The 27,883-nt window shown below is 26.2% G+C and overlaps 1 protein-coding gene across 1 annotated transcript; it reads left to right on the top strand.

Annotated features, from left to right (window-relative positions):
- Positions 1-27,649, top strand: LOC132926324 (midasin). The gene is made up of 55 exons (XM_060990671.1): positions 1-229; positions 1,368-1,580; positions 1,655-1,880; positions 2,018-2,162; positions 2,988-3,115; positions 3,307-3,600; positions 3,676-3,916; positions 5,726-5,897; positions 6,749-7,073; positions 7,137-7,353; positions 7,416-7,626; positions 7,689-8,154; positions 8,215-8,458; positions 8,690-8,898; positions 9,420-9,705; positions 9,773-9,883; positions 9,952-10,068; positions 10,142-10,456; positions 10,544-10,671; positions 10,757-10,935; positions 11,742-11,921; positions 11,980-12,143; positions 12,218-12,549; positions 13,173-13,370; positions 13,468-13,734; positions 14,233-14,454; positions 14,729-14,854; positions 14,916-15,057; positions 15,131-15,333; positions 15,396-15,607; positions 15,663-16,483; positions 16,547-16,829; positions 16,891-17,055; positions 17,353-17,489; positions 17,546-17,886; positions 17,948-18,132; positions 18,202-18,598; positions 18,665-18,838; positions 18,905-19,102; positions 19,165-19,349; positions 19,417-20,161; positions 20,215-20,441; positions 20,515-20,935; positions 20,999-21,127; positions 21,199-21,593; positions 21,852-22,008; positions 22,061-22,195; positions 22,394-23,170; positions 23,230-23,415; positions 23,477-24,560; positions 24,748-24,926; positions 24,986-25,363; positions 25,423-25,725; positions 26,069-26,458; positions 27,245-27,649. The coding sequence occupies exons 1-55, from the start codon at positions 186-188 to the stop codon at positions 27,413-27,415; spliced, it is 14,880 nt and encodes a 4,959-aa protein (XP_060846654.1). The 5' UTR covers positions 1-185; the 3' UTR covers positions 27,416-27,649.
- Positions 27,650-27,883: the final 234 nt, after the last annotated feature.

Raw genomic sequence — 27,883 nt, 5'->3', positions numbered from 1 at the left:
TTTATCTATGCATCATGCAACTCACGTGTATTTCGTTTTTTTCTCGCAACACATTTCGGTCGATGCGGTGCTTGTGTTAATTCAAAAATGAATGCATTATAATTTATGTACCTGAAGTAAATGAATATTCGGCATTATTCACTTTGCATGGTTTCGATTATTTTAAGTTAAAAGAACTATTTGTGATGGACCAAGAAAAACCTGACGTTTTATCCGTGGACGAGCTGAGGTGAAGAATTATTATTTTACCTATTATTTTTAGTTTTTTAAAGTATAACCAATATTTTCCATTTTTATCCATTTTATTGTTCTACCTAATACATTTTTTCAAATTGTTGATTTATTTAACTACTGAACAAGAAAAATAATAAAAGGGGAAGTGATTGATATTTAAATATTTATTTCATACCCTTTGTGTTGAAAAATAAATCAATTTGTTTTTGCAATCGGTAGTAATATATTAATATGTTACGAATTTTTCATTAATTTGGTAAGGTTGTAACAATCTTATAAATTACATTTGAAATAGTAGAAAATAGATTTTTCATAAAATCGACAAACGGTTTTTTTAATCAGTTGTCAGTGTAAACTATATTATGTACTTTTGACATAGCTACCACGAAGCCACTGGTGACGCAAAATTATAAGAATTTTTCAATGTATCTGAAGTCACTAATTGTTTGCCACAGTTTTTTTTGTTTATTATTTATTAATGCCTAGGTAGGCAATTTTAATAATATACACTTAAATTCTAAGTCTTAATTTATCTTAATAAAATAACTTGATGTATAATATTTGTATTAGCTCTTGACAATTGTAATTAATCTAAAACATGTATTTATGTTTAGGTAGGTATGTGATGTATGATATTATTATATATTATTTAGGTACCATTATGTTACTAGTTGTTTTACTTACTTATTTTAGATTTTTAAGTTAAATTAAATTAAATAGGTACACTATTTTTTTAAACATTAAGTCTTACTTATTATTTTCTCGAGAATTTTAATTATTAGTATAGGTATTCTAAGTTGAGTTATTTCAAATTCAGTAGCATATTAGTAATATTACTATTTACTGTTTTTGTTGTTGCATGACACATTCAAAATGTTAAACAAAAAAAAAATTATTTAAATTAATTAAAAAAATCAAGTTTTTTTTTACTATATTATTTTAAACCTATATATATATAATTTAAATTCTGATGAATTAAAAAAAGTATTAAATAATCGATTTCAAAAAATGTACCTATACATAAATATTTATTGCAAATTAAATCTTATTATGTTTTTCAGATTTATAATCTGATAATGTAAATAATCACCCATGTTATAGATAAATTAATTATTTTATTAATGTATATTTAGAATAATACTAGATTATTACTCTCAACATCCACCACCTTGGATTAACAATTCACCATCGCTAGCTAAAAAAAAGAAAATGGCCGACACAGATTTAAAAATTGTTGAAGATGTTTTACGTTCATTAACTTTGGCAGCTGAACATTTTCGAAATCTTTGGGATTGGTCAGAATTTTCTAACTGCTATTTAAATCACAATGACAAATATGTTGTTTGGTAAAATTAAAAAAATATTTATTATTTATACAATCAAAAGAAAAAGGTGTTATTTTATTTTATTATTTTTTAAGGTTGGCTTGTCAATGTATGGCAATAATTTTGCAATTGACTGAATTAGAAAAAAATAATCTTATCATGCTTCATATGGATGAAAAAACCAATGAAGAAAATATGCTAAAATACAACTTAAAGTCAAATTCAAATTATAAAGACTATTTAAAATTATATATACCAGACCCAGACCAATACACAACTGTTGAAGGAGTGTCTTTGTCTATAGTTGGGCCTCCGAAACCGGTAAAATATCATAATTATAAATTAATTGTAGTACCATTAATTATAAATACTACTATTTATAATCAATGGTAGTATTTATATTATAGAAATTAACAAAATTAAATATTTACTAATATATTAAAATATTTATTGTATAGCTTGGTGATCTTATACTTGTTAGTTCTACAAAACAAAATTTAAGAAACCTATCATTAGCTGTATCAGCAGGAAAAGCAGCTTGTTTAGTTGGACCTGTCGGGAGTGGCAAAACTGCTTTAGTACATTATTTAGCAAATATTACTGGTTTGTATAATTCCATTAATTCATTTTTTAATTTTTTATATACATATGATTTTGTATTTTATTTTAAACAATATTTATTTCTTACCATAAACTTTAAAAAAATTGTAAAGTAATATTTATATTATATTTTATGATTAAACAACAGGATTTTCCAAAATAACACAAAATATTTTATTACAGTAGAACCCCTCTTGTCCGCCACCCCGGTTGCTAGTATTATCGATATGAATACTTTAAAAATACATATTATGTGCATTTAGATTTTCCAATTTATAGTATGTATATATGTAATACTTTCATTCAAATTTTTTGTGTTGCACATATTATGTAGTAAATAATTTAATAGTTAAATAAATTTGATAACAATTTTTCTTCAAATGTTTCTGTATATTCTGATAATTCGACCTTTTTCATGTTCCGACCACACCCCCAGTCTCGAAGGTGAAGGATTAGAGAGGTTTTAGTGGTTCTACTGTACTAGATTGTCATACTTAGTATTTTACTAGGAATCTAAATCTATTAAAAATTTCAATCATTCTGTTTGGTAATCACAAAACAATTAATTAATACTTATTACTTCATTGGAAAAAGATTAAATGTATAAAATTACAATAATACTATGAATATAACACAGTTAAACAATATATGCTGCATCATTGATAATTAAGTTATAAATTCAATTCTACCCTCAAGAATACTTTATGGCTGTGTGTTTGTTAGTTTTTACGATGGTTTTGGGTATTTTAGGCTGATCGTATAAATCATACAAATTAAATAAAACTATTATTGTTTAAATAGTAAGGCTTATGTTTAATATGCATATAGGACATACTGATGAAAAATTACTTACTGTTCAATTGGGCGACGAAACTGATTCTAAGATGATGTTAGGTTCATATCATTGCACAGATATTCCTGGAGAATTTGTTTGGCAACCAGGGGCTCTAACAAAGGTTTGTTGCTAAGAATTTGTTACTTATTTTATTATTATTATTATTAGCTTGAAATAACAAACATATTTATCTGTAAACTAACACTATTTTTGTGTAAGGATTATTCATTAGTTTGACATTAATAGATGTTAGTTAAATAAAAATGTTATGTAAAACATTGAAAACAAAGTTTATCTTTTTTTAATATTTAGGCTGTAACTGAAGGAAAATGGCTATTGCTTGAAGATATCGATTCAGCTTCTAGTGATTTAGCAGCTGTTCTTGTCTCTCTTGTTGAAAGTAGATCGCTAACTGTTCCTGGATTTAGAGATCGACTCATTCCTGCTACGGGATTTCAACTATTTTTCACTCAAAGAGTTATAACTACTACCAGTGGTTATTATCATAAACAAAACATTGCAACAGATTTATTAGGAAAACATTATATCCAAATAAATGTTGAACCACTTAGCAAAAATGAACTGATTGAAGTTATTGAAATTAAGGTAAATTTCAATTTTCCTCATATTTGTTTATAAATTATGTATTAATATTATATTTTGTTAAAAATTTTTTTTTAGTTTCCCATATTAAAGACAATTGCTCCAAAAATTATTGACGTTTTCTTATTATTTTCTGCTGGATTTCATAATAGTGATGCTATATTGAGTTTAAAAAGAAATGGAAGATTAACTTCCACTAGAGATTTGATGAAATGGTGTGCAAGGATTGTTAAAGAATATGATGTGACATCAAGTGAATCAGCTTTGAAAGTAATCCAAGACGCAATCGACATATTTTGCTGTAGTGCAGCAAATCCAAGTATGTATAAACTTAGTAAAAGTATCATAATTACTAATTAGTATCATTGAGAGGAAATCATACTCACATATGTTGTTTCCATCTTACTAACACATACCATACCAAAATATCCGCTCATCAATCCCAAATTTTTGTGTTTAGCTTAAATATTAAAATTAAATGACCTATTGTCAAACTTAAAAGCAAGAACATTATCTCTCTTCCATATAAAAAATAAAATATTGTAATAAACCAACTAGAAAACTCTGATAATGCTCTTACTTTTAAGTTTGATAATAGTCAATATGTTATTTCACTCTAATATTAAAGTTAAACATACAAAATTTGAACTGCTAACATATATTTTGATATGGTATGCATTAGCAAGACAGATACAATGTATGCTAGTATTGTATACTCTTACGTGTTAAGAAGATTCTATAACATCTGAAATTTATTCATAAAAATTGAAAATGGTATTATGTGAAATGTGGAACATACTTGTATTAATAGTGTTCATGATTTAACTTAAAAACAATTAAAGATGTTAATTTTCATAAAGATTCATTTTTTAATTTCAAATTAGGGAGTATTGATATGAAACAGATTAAGTTCTCTTCTATTAAGTGTGAAAATTTGTAAATTTGTTATTAATATTGTACTTCATAGTTAGTCTATACAAAACCACAATTGTACACAATCTCTATACGGAAAACCATTGTTAGTACCACATAATACTTGCAATATTGAATATTGTCTGATATAGCACTACTTTTAAAATGTTTGAAATAGTTATTATTTAAATATCTTTAAGATTTAAAAATTTTTATTAAAACAAACACTACATAGTTAGCGTGGAGTAAATTATTATCTCACTAATTTGAAATAATTTTATAATTATATTAAGTGGTATAATGGTCATAGGATTTTAACTTTTATTTATATAATTATTATTGTTATTAATAAAAAAAATTTTTTTAATTAACCTGCCATGAGTCACATTACGGTCTTTTAGACCGTGAGTTTATTATTTTACTTATAAGTCATTATGAATAATTTACTTTATTTAGTGCATTTGTTACATTTAATGTACACATGTTAACCTATTTTTTAAAACTATTTAGAACAGTCGATTATTGTTTGTCGAATTTATAGCTATTTTTAAAGTCTGTAACCGGTCAAAAAGACCCTGTGCGGCTAACTTCAGTATCAATTTTGTTACGTATTATTTTCGTCGGCATCCAATTTTAAATGGAAAAAACCAACAAAAACAAAATATGCAGGCACTTACCTCTTATCTCTTTGAAAGTTAAAATATTTTCAGAATAATATCAAAACTGTATTGTATTCAAACATTCTTTCAATCAAATTATTTTTATTTATTTTCACTTTAATCTTGAGTATAATAGTTCCGGTAATACCAATTTTTATTGTAAAATATAATAAATAAATAAAGTATAATTTTTGTAATTCATTAATAAATGCATTTATATGTAAAATGTTAAAAAAAATATGAGATGTAAGTGATCGGTCAAAAACACCTTGTGCGACCACACGTGTTACAAATTGATGCGATTCATGGCGGGTTAATAAGTTTTAAATTAAAATACATTATGTTTATCCTGTGTGACAGAATAGGTACTTCACACCCTAGGAACTTACTGAAGGTTAAAATTAGTTAAATCAACCCCTTAAATAGCGGGTGTATGGCATCTTTTTGTGTAAATTCTTCTGGATCTTTTTATGTGTTTATTTTAATAATCACTAATTCTAGAACACAAAATATTTTTATTTATATGTATTTTAATAATTTTTTTTTATTTATTTTAGAAACAAGACTTGAACTTGCTTGTCATGTTGCTTCTTTAATTGGAGTTGTGAAAACTAAAGCTGAATTTTTTTTAAATGAATATAAACCAACTGTTGTACTTGATGAGAAACACTGCATTGCTGGTCGAGTTACATTACCACGTACTGGTTCTTATTTAACAGACAATTTTATGTAAGAATTCAATTTTTCATTTTATGATAATAGAAGTATTGTTGTAAATAAGTAATTCAAGTATAGTAGGCATCGTCTGTTATGACAGCAATGAGGCCATTATAAATATGTTGTTATAACCAGAAATGCTAACTTATAAAGCTATGTTTCACCATTTTATCTGAGACCAGACATTTTTATAAATAATCACAGTATTATTTTACAAGTCAAGTATGTTAAATGTAGACATTTTTGTGTATATGAATAATAATGCCATTGTTTTTATCCCAATTAAAATGGTGACTTTTGGCTTCAACCAAATATAAATGTTACATATTGTGCTAGTTATTTTATTATATATATATTTGTGATCACTTGAATGTAATTACACCCAATAATTTTAGACAAATATTTCTGATAATAGTCATATAGTTGTTATGTGCCGTTTATATATATAATTGTATATAATTTTATGTCGCATTATCCAATATTATGTTTATATCTGATATTAATCAGACATCAGTTATATATGTACATAAAAGTCTAGAAAATTTTGTTATGAACTTGAAATTAATTTAATTTAATCCAATATAAGGTTATAGATGATACTGTCTGTAGTTTTCATTTCTTTATTCTTAAAATAAATTGATATCTTGAATTTTTAGCTGTTATTTTTAGAATAAAATATATACATTCAAAAATATTTATTTTGTCCTTCTGAGAATAGATTAATTAAAAATTGGTTTTAAATTAATCTTCTTTAGCTTCTTATAAATTTTGTATGATTTGCTAAATCAATTTTATTTTGTTTATTGTGTTTTATAGTTATGATAATATACTACACATGTATTCATAGTAAATATTTTTTTCAGATCGAATTCAAAGTTTGCTTTAACCCGTTCATCTTCTTGTCTTCTGGAACGTATTGCTTGTTCAATTGCTACTAAAGAATCTGTGTTGCTTGTTGGTGAAACTGGTACAGGAAAGACATCAACACTTCAACTATTAGCAAAACACACAGGAAATAAACTAACTGTTTTAAATATGAATCAACAAAGTGATAGTGTTGATCTCATTGGAGGCTACAAACCAGTTGAATTAAAAATTATTATCAAACCAATTAGAGAAGAGTTTGAAAGACTTTTTAGAGCAGAGTTTAATATTGAACAAAATACAAAATTTTTGGGCCATATATCAGTAAATTAATTATTATAAATATATGATGATAAAGTTGTTACTAAATTTTTTTTTTTGTTTTAGACATGTTTTAACAACCGTGAGTGGACTAATTTGATAAAATTAATGAAGCATGTCCTAAAAAAAGCTATTAACAAGAACACTAAAAATAATAAACCTACTAAATCTTGGTCAGAATTAAATGAAAAGTTAAGTCGTTTTGAAGTTCAATTTAAACATTGTCAGACTGCAATGGCTTTTGCATTTGTAGAAGGAAGTCTTATACAAGCTGTTAAAGAAGGTAATGCAATGATAGTTACATTTAAATTTGTAGCAATATATATTTATTTTATACTTTTTTAGGATATTGGGTTTTATTGGATGAAATAAATCTTGCTTCAGCTGAAACCCTACAATGCTTATCCAGTTTACTTGAATCCGATGGAACTGTTACTATATATGAAAAAACTGATTCTAAACCTATATCCAGACATCCAAATTTTAGATTAATGGCTGCTATGAATCCAGCTACAGATGTAGGAAAAAAAGACTTGCCTCCTGGTATAAGAAACAGGTATTGTTTATTAAATTGCCAAGTTGTATTTTTTTATTAACTTATTTATTTTTGGTTCTCAGATTTACAGAATTTTTTGTGGAAGAGTTAACAGAACGTTCTGATTTAATTACCTTGACAGCTTGTTATTTATCAGATTATTCTGCTCAAAAATTAAATGCTATATCTAAATTTTACTTAATTGCCAGACGTGAAGCTGAAAACTTTTTAGTTGATGGCACAGGACACAAACCTCATTACAGTTTGAGAACTTATTGTCGTGCGTTGTCTATAGCATCTTCAAATCCATGTCAGACGGCTCAGAGATCATTATATGAATCTTTCTGTTTAAGTTTCCTTACTCAGTTAGACAGTTCCTCCCATAAACGTGTTGAGTCTTTAATAGCTAATACTATGTTTGGCGAAAAATTAATCCAAGGAGTTATTAATCAGCCTATTCCCAAACCTTTAACCAAAACAGAATCCTTTATTCATTTTGAAGGTTATTGGATTCAAAAAGGAATGTTAGAACCTTCAACTGCTGAAAAAGTATGGATATAAAATTAAGAATTAGTTACATTTAACTAAAATTAAAATTTTTTTTTACAGTATATTTTAACAAATAGTGTTAAAAAGAATTTACGTGATCTTGTTCGAGCTGTTTCATTGAGTTGTTTCCCAGTCCTAATTCAAGGAGACACGTGTGTTGGAAAAACAAGTCTAATCACTTATTTAGCTGCAGCATCTGGTAATGTTTTAGTACGTATTAATAACCACGAGCACACAGATTTACAAGAGTATATTGGTTCATATTCTGCTCAATCTATTACTGGTCAACTAGTTTTTAAAGAAGGTTAGTAATGAATATTATTACATCGGTTTTATAAAAGTTTTTCTGTTAAATTAATTTTTAATTACTTTTTGAAGACATTGTAAACTCAAAAGTAATTATCCATCAGTTCTCTACCATTATCTGTTATTAACTAATGTCCTTACTCCACCATGTTCTGTCTATACAATTATGTGTATATTAATTATTAATCAATATTTTCATTATTTAATTTTTCTGTGTTCATTTTTATAGGTGTTTTGGTTGAAGCAATGCGAAAAGGTCATTGGATTGTATTAGATGAGTTGAATTTAGCTCCAACTGATGTGTTAGAAGCTTTGAATCGTGTATTAGATGACAATCGTGAATTATTTATACCAGAAACACAAACTACCATCAAAGCTCATCCTGGTTTTAGATTATTTGCAACTCAAAATCCTCCGGGATTATATGGTGGTCGTAAAGTAAGTTAATTACTATTAATTTAAATTCAAGCTCGATATTTTTATTGAAATCTTAATTAATAAAATGGTGTTTTAAGGCTTGTTAAACAAATAATAGGCAAATCAATTAAACATTGGTAAATTTTAGTTAAAATTAATAAAAATACATTCTATGATTTAAGAATTAATTGTAAATTATCATTCATAATTATTAGTTTTCTATTATATTTCTGATTATATTGTGCTAAAATAAGGATTCTTCTTCACAAATTTATTTTATGCTGTAAACAAAAACAAATGTAACATAAATTTAAATATTACAATATTAATTTTACTTTTGTTAAAATAAATGTTTATTGCTTATTACATTAAAAATATGGTAATTTTTTCTTGATGAATATTATTAATAATTTAGTTAGTGTTTTGTATGTTAGACTATACTTGTTAACATAATGATTGAGTGTTAGTTTTTTTGATGTAATCATAATGATGATTTATTTTAATTTTATAGAAAATAATTTATTTGATTTTTTTATGTCTAGATTTTATCAAGAGCATTCAAAAATCGTTTTATTGAGATGCACTTTGATGAAATTCCAGCTGATGAGTTGGAAACAATATTGTTTCAACGCTGTGAAATGCCCTTATCATATGCTAAAAAGGTAATATCAGTTATGAAAGATCTACAATCAACAAGAAAAGGAAGTGCCGCATTTGCTGGAAAACATGGTTTTATAACACTAAGAGATTTATTCAGATGGGGTGAGCGATACCGTTTGGCAAAAGAATCAAAAAATTATGATTGGAATCAACACTTAGTAGATGAAGGTGAGAAATTAGTAACACATTGTTATATTTTAATGATAATTTTACAATTTTACATTTTATTTTGCAGGTTTTTTGGTATTAGCTTCTAAAGTTCGTAAACCAGAAGAAAAAAACACTATATTACAAATATTAGAAAAACATTTTAAATGTTCACTCTCTTTAGATAGATTATTTACATGTAAGATATTTTTATTAATTATTAAATTTTTATGTATTTGTATTAAAACTGTAATTAAATTGTTATAGTGAATGATGAAACATCACCAATAACTCGCCATATACTTCAAAAAATAGAAATACAGCCTTCTGGATTTAAACATGTTTATATGTCCAAAAATATTAGACGAATGATAGTACTTGCCTGTAAGTATATTATAGTGTAATAGTAACGTATTTATCGTTTTTATGTATGTTAAATTATTTTTTTTAATATTAGGCAAAGCAATTGAGTTCAATGAACCCGTTTTATTAGTTGGCGAAACTGGCTGTGGTAAAACAACAGTGTGTCAAATGATTGCTGCAATTAATGAAAAAAAGTTATTGACTGTTAATTGTCATCAGCATACTGAAAGTTCAGACTTTCTTGGCGGACTAAGACCTGTTCGAAATAGAGAGCGAGATAATGATCAGAGATTATTTGAATGGGTAGATGGACCATTAATAGAATCAATAACTGATGGTCATATGTTTTTAGCTGATGAAATTTCTTTAGCTGATGATAGTGTTTTAGAACGTTTTAATTCTTTGTTGGGTTAGTTGTTTGTAATTTATTTTAAAATAGGACTTAATTACTATAAAATATCATTAAATAAAAAACTGTACATTATTCAATTTCCAGAACCCGAAAGAAAACTTTTATTAACTGAAAAAATTGGAGATGCTGAAAGTGAATCAGAACTTGTTGCACACCCAGGGTTTTGTTTTGTTGGTACAATGAACCCTGGAGGTGATTATGGCAAGAAAGAAGTATGTTAATGAAAACAAAATAATTGATTTAACATAAATATTTGAATGAAAAGTGTTGTTTATATTTACCGATTAATGATTTTAGTTATCACCAGCACTGAGAAATCGCTTAACAGAAATTTGGTGTGAAAGTTGCTCTGATAATGATGATCTTGTACAAATTATTAACCACAACTTTTCAGTTTCTAATGATCACAGTCTTTTTTTGAGTAAATCAATGGTTGATTTTGTTAACTGGTTAAAATGTAACGATCAGATAAAAAGGTAAGCAATCTTTAATTATTTGTTTTATATATTATACAGTGGATTCCGCTTATTGTGGGTATGTTGGGATCAGCCCTGTTTACCCACATTAAGTGATTGCCCATTAAACTGAATTAGTTAAAAAAAAAAAATCATATCAACAAAAGTCAACAAAATCCCTTTCTGCATGAATTTTTATTTTTTCCAAAAAAAATATCAGAATGATAACAAAAATCTTTAAAAAATATTCAAGTAAAATTGTTGTAATATTATAAAGTGGGTAGTTTTTCACTTTGCTCAACAATAATATTTTCAGTTATTTATTTTTCATCTGAAGTTCACAATTTTACCACTAGGTAGATGTACCTTAAATCAAAATTGTTCGCCTTTTTGTGCCGAATCTGGCTGTATATACAGTAACGTTGTAACTTTATTTTTAACAATAGAAACTATGAAAAACTAATTTGTGCATTTTTGGTACAATATGCAAATAGAGGTTTTAAGGTATTATTTTCAATAAACACAATCGACGAAACCCGATTAAAGATTAGTAAACAGTAAACTCATTATGTATGAACTTTTGACATAACTGTGAAATAGTCAAATTTACTTATCTAGAACTAGAAATTTATATTTTGTTTCTGATTATAAGGATGGGTTCTGATATAAGGTTGATGTTCTTGTCAATTGTTTTTTAATTGTACATTTAATAATTAATAATTTTAATTTGTATTTTGTATGTATTTATTTAATATATTATTATTTATTACATATTTACTTGAATACCATAGTATCTGTTAATTATATGATATGTATTACTTTTATAGTTATTTAAAGTTGAACATAACCATTAGAGATTATTTAATTTGGGTAAAATTTATTGAATCAATGATGTGCCAAATACCAAGCAATGATATAAATTATAATAGTATGCGAGCGTTTTTTACGTTTTATAAAGAAGGAGCAATTATGACATTTCTAGATAAGAAAAATACAATAAACTATTCGTAAGTTAGAATTTTTTTTATATAATGTTGCTAAATATTAATTTTTATATCATTTTAGTTACGATCAAGCCATTGAATGTGCTTTAAAAGACACTTTACTTAAACATTATTCTAAATCTTTAAAAACTGAAAATGATAAAACATTTGATAAATTGGTTGAGTTTTTCCCATTAAAATGTCTACCAGAATGGTTTGGATATGATGGATATTACATACCTAGTGGTAATAACTATATTTATATTTATATTTTTATATCTCAAATACTAAAATTTTCTTTTTCATGTATTTCATTTTAGGTAACATGCCAATAGAACCAGTCACTGCATTTTCATTTGACGCGCCTACTACCAAATCAAATGTTATCAGGTTACTACGATGTATGCAGATAGAGAATCGAGCAATTTTGCTTGAAGGCAGCCCAGGTGTTGGCAAGACAAGTTTAATTCAAGCGGTATCCAAAGCTTCTGGTCATAAATTGACACGTATTAATCTCTCTGAACAAACAGATGTATCAGATCTATTTGGGGCTGATTTACCTACAGATGGTGGTGATGGTGGTAGTTTTGAATGGAGAGATGGCCCTTTTTTAAGAGCATTAAAAGAAGGAAATTGGATTTTATTAGATGAAGTATGATATACTATTTTGATTTATTTTTTAAAACTTTTAAATTCTCATTTGTTTTTCAACTAACTTCTAATAGTGTACAAAATATTCTTTAAAGCCTAGGTTGGCAATTTTTTTTTATAAATAGGTCTAAAAAAATTTTTTGTTTTTATCAAGGGCCACTTAAAAGTGTAACATTTTTGTTTTTAATTTATGTAGCATGTTATCAATACATAAAAATTATATCTAAATAGCAATTAAGTTTGGATATTTAAGTTTTTTACTGTAAACTTAACCAAAATATAGTACACTAAAACCGTTTAAATATAAATTACAATTTATACCTGTTAACTTCACACTAAACACTGTTATAAATATAATATTTAAGAAGTACTAGCCTTACATAATCAAAGATAACAAACACAATAATATGGTAGATAGATACAGATTATATAAATACAATAAATTTATTAGCTTAGTCATATGATATTGGTTTTTGAGCTACAAATTGTTGATCCCAGCTATTATATATTTTGCTGCATTAAAAAAGAAAACAAATTAGTAGTTATAATAGTGTTTTATTGCTTTACAAGTATATATTAAAAATAATAAGTAATAATGAGTGATTATTATGTTCATTTTAATAGTTAAATTTAGCATCACAATCAGTACTTGAAGGATTAAATGCAGTTCTTGATCATAGAGGTGAATTATATATACCTGAACTTGGCAAAACTTTTATTATAGAATCAAAAAAAACTAAATTATTTGCTTGTCAAAATCCAATGAGTGAAGGAGGAGCACGGAAAGGACTACCAAAATCATTTTTAAATCGTTTTCTTCAAGTAACTAAAAAATTACTAATACCTATTATAAATTAAATTGTATTATACTTCTAATAAGTAATAAAATTAATTAATTTAAACAATGTTTATGTTCTAGGTTCATTTAAATACATTAGACTATAAAAATATAGTGAGCATTATGAATACAATTTATGAATCAAAAATGACAAAAATTCGACCATTAAATTTAAAAAAAGTAGTAAAATTTACTTTATCATTTTGCAATAAATATAATGTGGAAATTAATCTAAGAGATATATTACGTTGGGTTGATGTAACATTAACCCTGAAATGTAATATCTTAGATCATTTACCATTAATATTTACTGATCGTACAGCAAATCTAAAAAGCTTGGAAAATGAGGTACTTATTATCAAACTTAAAATCAATTTATTATTTATTATTATGTATATTTAGGTTAGAGATATTTTTGTTGATCAAATACAAATAACTGAGGATATTTTTTTTTATATTACTTTAGTTTTATATTGTAAAACAATCTTTTTCAAAATTAATAATATATAAAGAACTACAAAAAAATAATTATATTTTAACAATATATTTCATGAAGTACAAATTATGTTTTTGTTATTATTAATCTGTCCAGTTTTTGTCAATATAATACAAATTTATAGAAATAAAAGTTTGCTACCTAAAGGCAAACATATCCTCCTTCCCACATGACATTGTTAATAATTAAAGAGAGATTCCAGGATAAGATTGTATTTTTCATATTAATTAATATAATATCTTTTTGATGAGTGGAATTCAGCCATATACTTGAATAACCAGATAATAACTCAAAATCTGAGTTATTCATGTCTGTAATTATAATTATTTATATAATACATTTTTATGTAGGTTATCAAGGAACTTAAAACAATGGTTGTCACTACTGGGAAGAAATATGATTACATAAGAATATTTCCTTCTGGTATTATGTTTAATAGATTTGTAGTACCACGTAAACGTGCAATTGGCTCACCAATTGATCAAAGTAATAATAAGTTGATTTTGGGATCACATGTCCATACATTGAATTCTTTAGCTGTTTGTATGAAAATGAATTGGATGCCAATTTTGGTAATGTATACTATATATTTATTAAGTATATTATATTTGTTTGTATTGTATTGTCCTTAAGTATATTCTAAATCCGTATCAATCTTGTAACATTCCTTAATATTAACAATTGTATACATACGAGTACTTACAATTATCTAAGAAATTACATAGAGAAAAAAACAATTTTTATGATTTCTTCATGCTGAAAATGCTAAATCTACCACATAATTTATTTTATATATTTATGAATTATTCTAATAGTTATTAATAAATTTCTGTTGTTTTTCTTCAGGTGGGTAGTGGTAGTGGTAAAACATCAGTGATAAAAACACTTGCTCAATTATATGGATGTGAATTACGCATACTATCTGTAAATGCAGCTATGGATACAATGGAAATATTAGGTGGATTTGAGCAAGTAAGTAAACTAATGAATTAGAATTATTATAATTTTAAAATTTATGTTTTTTATTTTTTAGGCAGATTTTAATAGACACCTTGAAGAGTTTGCTAGAAAAATAGAAAATAAAATGTTCATTGAAGTTGGTGAACAACTTTTAAGTTGTCGTAATGATTACATTTCTGTATTAACTTTGTGGAATGAATATAAAACTATGACTGGTAAAATATAGACAAAAAAAAATTTAATTTTAATTTGTTATATTAAACATGTATTTATTATATTATGTTTTAGAGGTTTCCAATAATACAGTAACCACTATGGCTTCTGAAACGACATTATTTAAAAAACGTATAGAAACGTTAATTCAAATAGCAAATGTACTAGCAAATGATGAATTACTTTGTTTACTTAAAGCTCTAAGTGAGCGTGTTAATTCTACTGGAAATTTAAATTCTGGAGGAAAGTTTGAGTGGATTGATAGTATTTTAGTAAAGGTTAGTTTATTTTATATTCAATTAATAAATATGTCATTCTATTTCTTCATTATTTATTTCAGTGCTTAATTGATGGTAGCTGGTTATTAATTGATAATGTAAATTTATGCAGTCCAGCTGTATTAGACCGTTTAAATGGGTTGTTAGAACCAAATGGGATTTTAGAATTAGGTGAAAAAGGAATCGGTTCTGATGGACAAATAACAACTATAACACCACATAAAAATTTTAGACTTTTCTTAGCTATGGATCCAAAACATGGAAGTATTTCTAGGTAAACATAATAGTTATATATTTAGAGTATAAATTCTAATTGCACTTCTTTTCAGGGCTATGAAGAATCGTGGAGTTGAAATTTACATGGGTCCATTAGATGAAATAAATAACAATGATATTCATTCAATGATAGAGCAGCAAGGCATCCGTGACAAGTCAATCAGTCATACATTGCTGAAAATTCATAAAATGATGAAAAACCTAATTTCTGGAATAAATATAAATATTAATCATCTTCTCCGTACAGCATATTTAGTGTCGCAAAACATTAAACGAGACCAATCAGTAATACAAATTATACGAGAAATTTGTAATGATACATATGTTCGTTGTTTAAATGAAAATTCAAAACAAAATGCCATTTTAGAAATTGATAGGATTTTAGAAGAACATACTACAACTTCAAATGAATTTTTGTTTTCAAATCTCCAAACAATAGATACTTTACAATCTTCAAGTTTAAGTTATATAAAACAACAGTGTAATATTTTGAATTATGAACATTTTATTAATACCCATATAGAAGATTTATTATTGTGTTACTTTGGACGTTCATCAAGTTCAGATATTTCAATTAGAAGTAAATTAGCATTAACACACTTAAATACTGAAAATGAAGCTATTACGAATTTTGTAAAAAAACCTCCGCTCATGGGATTTGATGAATTACCATTTTGGAAAAAATCTGTTGATCATATACCTTTTGAAGACTTACCATATGACTTTCGATACTTGCCACACATTTATTTTAATAAAGGACGTTCTCTATACGAACCAACAGAATTTTATGAAAACAAAATGCATTTGATGTTAGATCATGCATTATATCTTGCTTTAAATGAACATTTGGTATCTTCAAAATTACATAAAAAAAGTAAGTTAATTTAAGTTCTATTTGATTAAATATCATAATATCATTATTTTATTTTATTTTTAGGACTAATGATAGCAGATGGTGGTATAATGCACGATTATGCTGTCCTATCCATTGCTTTTGATAATTACATTGATTTTTACTTGGGTAATAATACATTTTCTATTCTTGATAAAGATTGTCTACAATTTAAAGAAATGATTATTTGGATACACACAATTGAAAATCTTCTTTTTGAAAATCTGGACAAAGAAAAAGAATTTATAACTGTATTAATACATTGTTATTTTAATATTGTTACTAAAAATTTTTTACCTATGTTGGAAATGAGTACTAGGAAAAATAGGTACTATTCTTTAATTTTTAATTAAAATTGTGTTGAATTAATGAATATTATTATTTATTAGACATAAAGAATTAGAAAGGTTCAGCCCAATGATAGTTGAAATCACAAAAAATTATTTAACACCCAAACAGTGTGCAAGACTTCTCAAAGTATTTGTGACTGAAAATAATATACCATCACCTTTGTGTTGCAAAGACCACGGTGATAAAAATATTGAAGCATATAGGTTAGTGACATAATGAAATTATTATATTTAATAGTATATTTGATTTATAGTCATAATGCATAAATAATAGTCACTTATGTGCAAACAGTTTATTGCAGGTCTTTTGAAGTGTACAGAAGTATTAATTTAAAATGTTTATCTTATTCATCATATTATATATATGAACTCAATACATATAATAATTTCTATATTCATCTTAAATCATATAAAAGAGTTGCAATAGATGTTAATGTAGCTAAAAATGTGATCTTAAAATATTTATTTAACTTATATTTGTTTTTTCATTTATGTTTATAGACAAAATAGTGAATTTATATCTGTAATCAAGTCAAAAAATATACAAGCAATAATGGCACCTGAAATAAAAAAAGATAGAGACAATTTACTATTGTTTAAATACATTAATTGTAGTACAATTCCAAACTATCCTGAAGGTAGTAAACAATGCCATATATTTTATTGATTGTTATTAATTTTACTTTTCCCTCAGAATTGGAAAATAATAAAATGAATGACATGGAGCTAAACCTTATTCCATTGTGGGAATTAGTAATAGAACGGAATTTCCTAGCACGTATCAATTATAGTATTATAAATGAAGATGACTATTTCCATAATAAACATTATGATTTTATGCAATTATTGTTAAAATTTGTTCCTACTGTATCACCATTTTACTGCAATTCATTAAAATATAATTTTACTGTAGAATTTTTAATTGAGGCTTTAAAATATTCTATGGACTCAGTTGCTGTAGACAATCCAAAGTTATATTTAGAATGGACATCTAAAAAAATTGATGATTTGGAAAATCACGTTTCAGTTGATGAAGTATTTATTTTGATTATTTATTATTTATTATGTATGTATTTACTATATTGTATTTATTTAGGAAAAGTTGTACTCATTTGAACAACCATTATTTACCAGTTTTATTATTAATATATTATTGAAGAAAACAGAACCATATTATACATTTGCACCAAGACCAATAAGATTTATAGATAACAATAGTCATAATTTATCTTGTGTTAAAAGTTTTATTTGGAATTGCTCAAAGTGGACTTCAGATGTTCAGTCAGTTATTTATTTATATATTTTTAATAATTATTTTTTTTGTTTTAATCTTGGTTATTTATTTTATAGTTTTGAAAATATTGAAACATTATTGAAGCTTGTAGAATTGTTCTTTACACCATTTTTGCCTGCTGATTTTGCAACTCTAGCTGATGTACACTTAGCAAGAGAAGATGCTGATTGTCAGAGTGCAATTGATGCTATAGTCGGTCACCATCAAACTATGGTCAAAGCTATTTTTGATACTGCTAAAGTAGTATCACATATTGTAAGAGATTTACATTCTTTTAATCATGTCAAAAACCTAACAGACGTCGAACGTGATAACTTAATTAAACAAATACAATTTAATGCTGGCTGCTTATGGGTATTATGTGGCATGTGTTTACTTGAAATTTCAACATCAGTTAGTCCCGTTGATCCATTACAAAAATCTCAAGTACGATTTGAATGTTATAAAGCTGAGGTAAAGTATTCAATTAAATAAATTATGAATAATTAATGATTTATTATATAAAAAAAATTTTTTTAGAAAACTAAAATCGTTAGTAGATTTAATGCTGAGGAACAGTTTTGTAAGGTTGACTGTGTATCACAAATATTTCCATTTAAAGATTACTATCATCAAAGACTTAAATTGTTAAATAAATACAAATTTAAGAACGGTTATAGACCAGATCCTCCATTATACAATGTTATTTTAGAGGTAATTGTTATTGTTATTATTTTTTTTTTAATTATTAAAAATAAATTATAAACTTTATATTTATAGGAAGTTAATCGTTTTTCCAAAATGTACGGTCTGGAAAGCAATACTTATAATTTAATAAATTCAAACTCTGATTCTGAAGCTCTTGTGAATGAAATGGAAAATTGGCTTAATTCTGTTACCAATTTTCATAATAACTTAAATGAAAAGTATGCAGCGTATCCAGATCTCCTTACTGGGATACTTCTTTCCATCAATCAAGTACAATTTAAAAATTAAATATTTATTATTGTTAAGTTACTAACTTTTTTTAATTTATCCAGATGAGGTATGGAATGAGAATGTTAAAAAATCATTATAAGTGGACCGTACCAAGGGACAAACATGTTACCAGTAAAGATATAGAATTATTAACATTATTTGGAGAATTTCCGCGGTTTTGTCCAAATATTATAAAAATGACAAATATGGATGATGCCGTTTCAATGAATATAAGTGATAAATTTAGGTAAATACAACATCATTTTATTTTATTTTTTAATAGAAACTTACACTGTTGTATGTGATTTTTCAAGGTGGTATAAACTGTGCTTAGAAGAATTAAATAATATGATGTACTTGAGTAGTAAATCTTATAGAACTGAACAATATATGAGATCTATTGAATATGTTCTTGAAAAATTTGTGTTAAATTGGAAATGTCTTCAAGAAGAAGAAGAAAACAAAAAACGTGAAGAAGATAGCATATATAAACAAAAATCATTCTGTGAAACTACACCTGAAGAAATTGAAATTTCCAAAGGAGTTGCTCGTCAATTCCCAACTACTAAACATTCCGATTTTGATGATATTGAGGGACCCTTAAAGCTTGATAATGATATTTCAGTGGATTCTGCTCCTCAAGAAATCTATAATCTAACTGATAAAGATATTAATGACATTTGTCGATTACATACTGATTTAGTTAGACCAGCAGCTAAAGCTCACTGGTTAACTGTATCCTCAGAAGATTTTGATCAAAACAATGCTATTATTAGAGTGAAAAATTCATTTTCTGATAGGTTTTGTTTGTTTGGTAAACTATTAATGTCCAAATTTATGTACTTGGATTCTTCAATGGATAGTAAAATGTTACCATGGCTTTTAATGGCTACTGACATAGCAAATAACCCAAAACAACTTGATACTAAAGGTTATTATGATTTTTATCGAGATCCTAATCTGGAATTTGCTAAAAAGACTTCTGAAGTGCTTAAAAATGTAGAAGATCATATTCAAAAGCTATTGCATGAGTGGCCAGATCATCCTACATTGCAAACAGTAAGTGTCTGCTTTTTAGAATTTTCATGAAATAATAATAATCTATTTTGTAGATAATTAAAGTTGTGGAACGTATAATGAATTTTGACTGGTCAAGTCCAACATGTCGTTTTCTTATTGGGCTTGAACTACTTTTAACCAAACTCCATGAATGGGAAGAAGTTGCTCATCGTGGTGTTAGTGTACGTGAGTTAACATTAACTGTAACTCATTATATCCAAGAATATCGAAGTCTTGAGTTGAGTACTTGGAAGGATTGTTTAAAAACTTCATTAAAAAAGTAAGATAATATTTTTAGTATGATGAAAATTTTTAATCTCAAAAATTATATATTTATACTATTTATTTATTAGGATTCAAAATGATTCATCTAAATGGTGGTTTCATTTGTATTCAATTTTTCAAGCATACCTTCACAAACAAGATAGTTTTCAGCAACTTGTAACTGCTATACAAAAGTTTATGGAAAGTTCTTCTTTAGGCCAATACTTAGCTAGATTAGAATTGCTTTATACATTCCATTGTGACATAGTTTGTAGAGAAAAAACTAAAGAGCAAATAGAATTATGTAGTGCATCTTGGAATCTTTATAAATATTATTCCCAATTTAAAGATTGTATAAATCTTCGAATTGAAACATTGAGCTCTGATATTAAGAAAAAGTTACAAGATTTTGTAAAAATAGTAAAATGGAATGATATTAACTATTGGTCTGTAAAAGAAACTGTGACTAAAGTTCAACAAACCTTACACAAATATACTCGGGAGTATGAGGTAACAAATCTAAAAATCTTCTTAAAAGTATATCATTAATTAACTATGTTTATATTTCTATAGGAAATTTTGAATAATCCTGCATCGTTTGCTATGACTACACAAACGGGGATATTGAGTACTAAGGCTGATAAGTATGAAGTACCTATTTTTAAGATTGATAGCTATTTGAAAAACTGCGAGATATTTTTAGTAAATATACAATAAGTTTGTAACTATTAAATCATTTTTTATTAATATTATGATTATGATTTTTACTTTAGTATATTCTGCCATCAAACTCATTAAATGTTCTTACAAATATTAACAAATATTCTAAAAAGTTATTTACAATTTCTGATAAAATAATGACTAACTGTGGTTATTCTGAACACATCATTGAATTGAATGATTTTGTAAATGGAGTAATGGAATCAAGTCAAGAACTACGTGATCTAAATGTAGATCCAGAAAGTTCAAAAGATAAACAAAAATCTCAAGCAAAACAAATTTTGCAACAAAAACGTAAAGCATTATCTGAATTATTTAAAGCATTACAGCGCATTGGTTTGTCCTATAAAGCTGGTTTAATGGGTTGCGAACAAATGGATTGTTCTGTTGAATTTGCTCGATTACCGCCAATTGATATAAATGCTGCACTTGAATCTTTAACACCCAAGTAAGCAAATTTTCCATTTATGTTTTAATGTCTATATATATATATATATATTATAGTCAATGGCATTAATTATAATGTGTAACAAATTATTCAGCATACAAAAAGTTTACATTAATGAGCTTTACAAATAAATGCATTAAATACATATTTTGACAATTGTTTTTAGTCTGTTAACAAGTTTCTATATTCTCTTTAATTATCACATTCATAAATATAATATTATTTTATTATTTTAATATACTTTTTTTTTTTTTTCAGTCCAGTAGATAATGATTTACGATGTGCTTGGTCTGATTGTGAATCTTATTTCTTAAAATCAGTATCACAAACTACTGCTCTTAAAATTGCTTCTGAAACCCCTAAGTTAGGCCAACAAGAAATGGATCGTATCAAAGGGTTTATTAATGATCTAAAGGTAATATTTTTTTTCAACATAATATTTAATTCTAACAAAATACTATTTTTAGAATATGACATGGAAAACAAGACAAATATTGGCTTCACATATAGAGTGTCTAGTCAACATCCGTAGTATGACATATTTATCAGAAATAATTACAGAGTCTAATCGTATTAAATTTGATCCATCCGAAGTTTTTCAGGTAATATTGATAAATTAAATATTTAAAAAAATATATTTTCAATTATAAGGTTCATTTTATTTTATCTTTTGAGTAACACATGCATAACTTAAAATATATTTTGTATTACTATTATGATAATAATAATAATAATAATAATATATACATTAAATTAACTTGAGTACTTTGTGAAGTTAATCATAAAATTATTTTTTATAGCAACCTGTCAATTTTATGGTCAACAGCATTAATCTTTTGCAACAATTAAAAATTGCATTACAATGTGGTAGTGAAAATATTGACTCTACATCAACTGATTCTATGACGTCATTACTAGGTATATCACCACGCGATTCTGAAAAAGAACAACCGTCAGAGGAAATTACTACTAATGTAGATGATATAATTAAATTAACCCATAATACACTCGATTCTATAATTGATGAAAAAACATACAATGCAATGAAATTGTGTGATATAAATTTTATAGTTTATGAAAAGTATGATGCATCAATTCTTATATGTGAGCAATTAATGCAATATATAAATAGATTTTACAAAACTGCATGGATAAACAACATTCATTCCATTGAAAAACATCAAATTGAACGCCAAAATTTTGTATCTGATGATAATGAAACGCCACTAAAAGAAATTAACAGCTTAATTAATCAAATCCTTTTAGTAGTCGAAAAACTTTATAAAAAACATGCTGACATAAAAAATGATAATGAAGATGAGAAGTTATTAAAATGTCTGATTATTCAACCATTGTCTTCTGACTTAGAAGATTGTGATATAATTTCAATTAATAAGCAACTTAAAAATGTTCTTAAATTATCAATTGGTAATAATGTATTAAAATCTTGTCTTCCAATATTTGAACAGTATACATTACTAGTACAATATTTTATTACTCAACAAACAACAGTTTATAGAGTTCTATCAAAAATGAACTATTTACTAGCTACTTTATTTACGGATCTTGCTTCAAATGTATGTTTATTAAATTAAATTTAAATGTTTTAATTTTACTAAAAAAATGTTCTTTTTAGGGATTTTGTATACCTGATGAGTTATTAGATGGCGAAGATGGCACACAGTCTGATGGGAAAAGTGGCATGGGTTTAACTGAAGGCGAAGGTGCTAAAGATGTCTCGGACCAAATTGAAAGCCAAGATCAACTAGAAGATGCCAAAAAAGATTATAATAATGAAACAGTACAAGACAAAGATTTAAAAGTAATTTATTAATTAATATGTTAAATAGTCTCATTACATTAATATGTTTATAATTTATTAGGAAGAAGAAAAAGGTGTTGAAATGTCAGATGATTTTGATGGAAAATTACATGATATGGATAAAGATGAAAATGACGTTTCGGATGATGAAAATAACGAGGAGAACAATGATGATAAAGAGATGGGAGAAACAGGGGAAGGTGCAGAGACTTTAGATGAACAATTATGGGGCAGTGAGTCTGAAGATAATTGTGATGAACAGGAAGATTTGAAAGAAGAAGATGGGAAAGGAGGAGAAACTATGGGAGACAAAGAACTCGGAGCCAAAAATGATAATGATAATGTTGAAGAACAAGATAAAAACGATGAAATAGATCAAAAAAATAGTAAAAAAGATATAAATGAAATGGATGAAAATGGAGAAGAAACTGGTGAAGATCATACAGACCCTCATCATGGAGACTTACAACCACCACCTGAGCCTGAACCAATGGATCTACCTAATGACCTTCAGTTGGATGATGGTGAAATGAATGATAATGAAGAAGAAGGAGATAATCCTTTTGATATAGATGCCATGAAAGAAAATATGGAAAATGCAGAAATAGATGACAAAGAACCTGATGAGAAACTTAAAGATAATAATGATTTGGAAGACACTAGTGATGAAGAAATGGGCGATGAAAATAAAATTGACGACACTGAAGCCACTGAAAATAATGAAGAATTAGAAGAAACAAATATGAACGATGATACAAATGATGATGGTGGTAAAAAAGATGAAAATAAAACAGGAGAAGAACCTAAAGAAGAAGACCAAAAACAAAATATTGAAAATGCTAAACCTTCAGAAGATGACCCTAGTCAAACAGAAGTCCAACCTTCAAATCTTGATAATGGTGGCTCTAAGGATCAAGTTTGCGAAAATTCTGATGGACAAGATAAAAATGATGACATTGAATTTAATAAAGAAGAAGCCACAGGTCCTGAACAACAAGGCGTAGGTCAATCTCAAAGGGAAAGTAAAGACACCAAAGAAGGACATAGTGTTAATGAAGATAGAGGTACTCAAAGTGAAGAACCTGGTACTAAGGATAAGAAAAGGAGAATGAAACCTGGGGAGAAAGATATAGATAGAACCTTAGGTAAGAAACATATATTATGAACATCTGTAATTTAAAGTATTTTAATTTTAAATAAAATAATTTCCACTTGTTAAAACTCATTTTAATCTGCCAAAATTTTTATTAATACTCTCAGATATAATAAATACATATGTGTGTATATATATTCATAATTCTTGAATTTCAAAGTCATTTTTTTTTGTTTTAGCTGAAAGTAACGGTCCTTTGAAAAAAAGGCTTAAAACAACTGACACCCAAGATGATATTAGTGACAATGAAAATGGTATAAATGATGATAAAGATGCCGAAAATAAAAAAGGAGAACTGTTTAAACATGTCAAAGAATCTAAAGACGGAGATACTGAAACATTAGATGCTGCAACAACTGTTGGTACTTTTTATGAAAATATATTATTGTGATATTAATTTTTTTTTTTTTTTTTTAGGAACAACTCGAAGAAAGACCTTTGCCTAATAATGAAAACCAACCAGGTGAAGAATTAAAAGATGATGAAATGGAAATTGAACAAGATGATAATGAAAATGATATTAAAAATGGTGATGAAATATTACCTGAAAAAATGAAAACAAAAAATCGAAAAAATCAACCTTCAATGAATGAGTTAGATGACTCCAAAGAAACTGACGAATTTATTGAAGAGCATGTTGACGTAGATGGTGAGGATGTTTTAACTCATTTTGCTGAACGTGGCCAGGAAACAACATTCCATACTGTAGATGTCGAAGAATTTGATGATATACATTCTGCCAATATAAAAGATCATAATGAATACATCAAAAGTCAATTTGACAAGTGGCTTGATGTAAGTTACCAAAGTTGAATGTATTTTTAAATGTATTTAAAATTATTAATATTTTTTAGAATGAAAACAAAGAAATTCAGACTGACGAGGCATGGAATAAATGTATGGATGCTACTTCTAGCTTAGCTCAAGAATTAAGTGAACAATTGCGATTAGTATTAGAACCAAGTAAAGCATCTAGGTTGCAGGGAGATTTTAGAACTGGAAGACGAATAAATATGAGACGTGTTATACCTTATATTGCTAGTCAATTTAAAAAAGATAAAATATGGCTTCGGAGAACTAGGCCTTCAAAACGACAATATCAGATTATTATGGCAGTTGATAATTCTAGTAGTATGATGGATAGTCATGCTAAAATTGTAAGTCTTTAATATAAATAAACAATTTAATTCAAGATTTAAAACCTCGATGAAACCATTTATAATGTGTTCATGAAAATGTTGATAAAAGTTTGGATATTTCATTATTCACTTTCATCTTTCATTAATCTTTTCTTTCAAAATTTTTTTATAATAGTTATTTTATTTTTTATAATATGATTGAATTAGTGAAAAAAAATCATTACTTATATTTTTAAAAACAATAGAATATATTTTAAGGATTTTTATACCTTGTTAAAGTATGTTATAAAAAATTAAATAATAATCAAAACTCATACGGTTGACTATTAATAAAAATAATAATTAAAATTTTTTTTTTTAGCTAGCGTTTGAGTCCCTAGCACTTGTAAGTAAAGCTCTCACATTAGTGGAAGCTGGTGAGTTAGGAGTTATGAGTTTTGGTGAACAAACTAGAATTGTTCATCCACTTGGTGAACCTTTTAGTGATCAAACGGGTTGTAAACTAATGCAAAATTTTACCTTCGATGAACAAAAGACCAAAGTTGGGGAACTTATAGAATTAGCTACTGCAGTATTTGAAGACAGAGGACAATTAGATACTGGTGATCGTCCAGCTCAATTATTAGTTATAATGAGTGATGGTCGTGGTATAAAAAGCGAAGGACCAGATGTTGTAAAAAATGCCATCAGAGCAGCTAAAGTCAATGGAATATTTATTGTTTTTATTGTTATTGACAATCCTAAATCAAAGGTAAATTCAATAAAATATTTTGACTAATTTAATATATAAATACTACTACTGATTTATTTATTTCAAATATAAATATAAAATAATAATTTCCAAACATAATAACTTATAAGCAGGGCTTGGAAGTTGTAGTACTAGAAATATTACTTTTAACTCTTAAATATGCACTTAAAAACTTTAAGATACGTGCTAAAAATAGCACAAAAAATCAAAAAATATGCATTTAACTATTTGAAAAATTATAAATTTATTAGAAAAAAATTAAATATAATTTTACTAATTTTTGGGCTCATAGACGTCAGGGACTGTCTGGACAACTTAAATTATAAACTGTTAGCAAAATTGTTAAATTATTTAAATATATTTGTAAAAGTTAAATTGTAATTAAATTATTTTATATATTTACCTTGGAAATTACACTGAATTATTAAATGTTTTTTTATATTTTTGAAAATATACCCAAAAATAGCACTACAAACCCTAAATTAGCAAAATAGTAATAAAATCAGTAAATATGCAAAAATTAACAAAATTAAATTTTGTGTATGACATTGGAGAAGTGTGAAACATATTTATATCTCACTTTAGATGTTCTAGGATGGATCAAGAAAAATCTGCATTTGTTAGATCTTCCGAGCCCTGCTTATAAGCAACAATTTTTATAAATTAGGGATAAAGTTTATTTTTTAAATATTAATGTTGGTTAATCATTAAATTGTTCAAACTTAAAATATTGTTTTATAGTAATATTAAAAAAAAAATTATTATTAATTGATAACGTTTTTCTAGGAATCTATTCTGGATATCAAAATGCCCATATTTGAAAATAATTCAGTACGTATTGAATCATACATGGACAATTTTCCATTTCCATTTTATGTTATTTTAAGAGATGTAGATAAATTGCCTGGTGTATTAAGTGATGCACTAAGAGAATGGTTTGAACTCATTACAACCTAATAATTTTCATTGTATTTAAGTTAATATAAAATAAAATAAGAAAAAGGTTTTTAATTATACTGTTTATTTTAAATGATATGTATTTTTAAACATATTTAATACAGTCAATTTTGTTTATTTACTTTTGACCTGATTTTTTTATACATTTTTTTTTTCATTTTTTTTAATTGTAATAATCATTAATTTTTCCGTTTCCATTTTAAATTTTCAAAATAAATATATTGCTGTATTCAATTTATTGTTATTGAAATCTAATTCCCTTAATCCTGCACAGCTATTGTTGAGAAACAACAGGTATACCGCATATTTTTACTTTTTATAAAATAATTAATAGAATAACAATAATAATTAATCAAATAAACTTATCTATTATTTAAGTACCTAATGCCTAAAGGAATAATAGCATGGTGATATCTACCTATTTAAGTTCATAGAACTTAGCTTAGGTGCATGCCAATACATGCTTCC

Source organism: Rhopalosiphum padi, chromosome 3, assembly GCF_020882245.1.
Source record: "Rhopalosiphum padi isolate XX-2018 chromosome 3, ASM2088224v1, whole genome shotgun sequence".
Lineage (NCBI taxonomy): Eukaryota > Metazoa > Arthropoda > Insecta > Hemiptera > Aphididae > Rhopalosiphum > Rhopalosiphum padi.
Note: the sequence above shows the minus strand (reverse complement) of the source record. Positions and strands in the feature narration are given on the sequence as shown.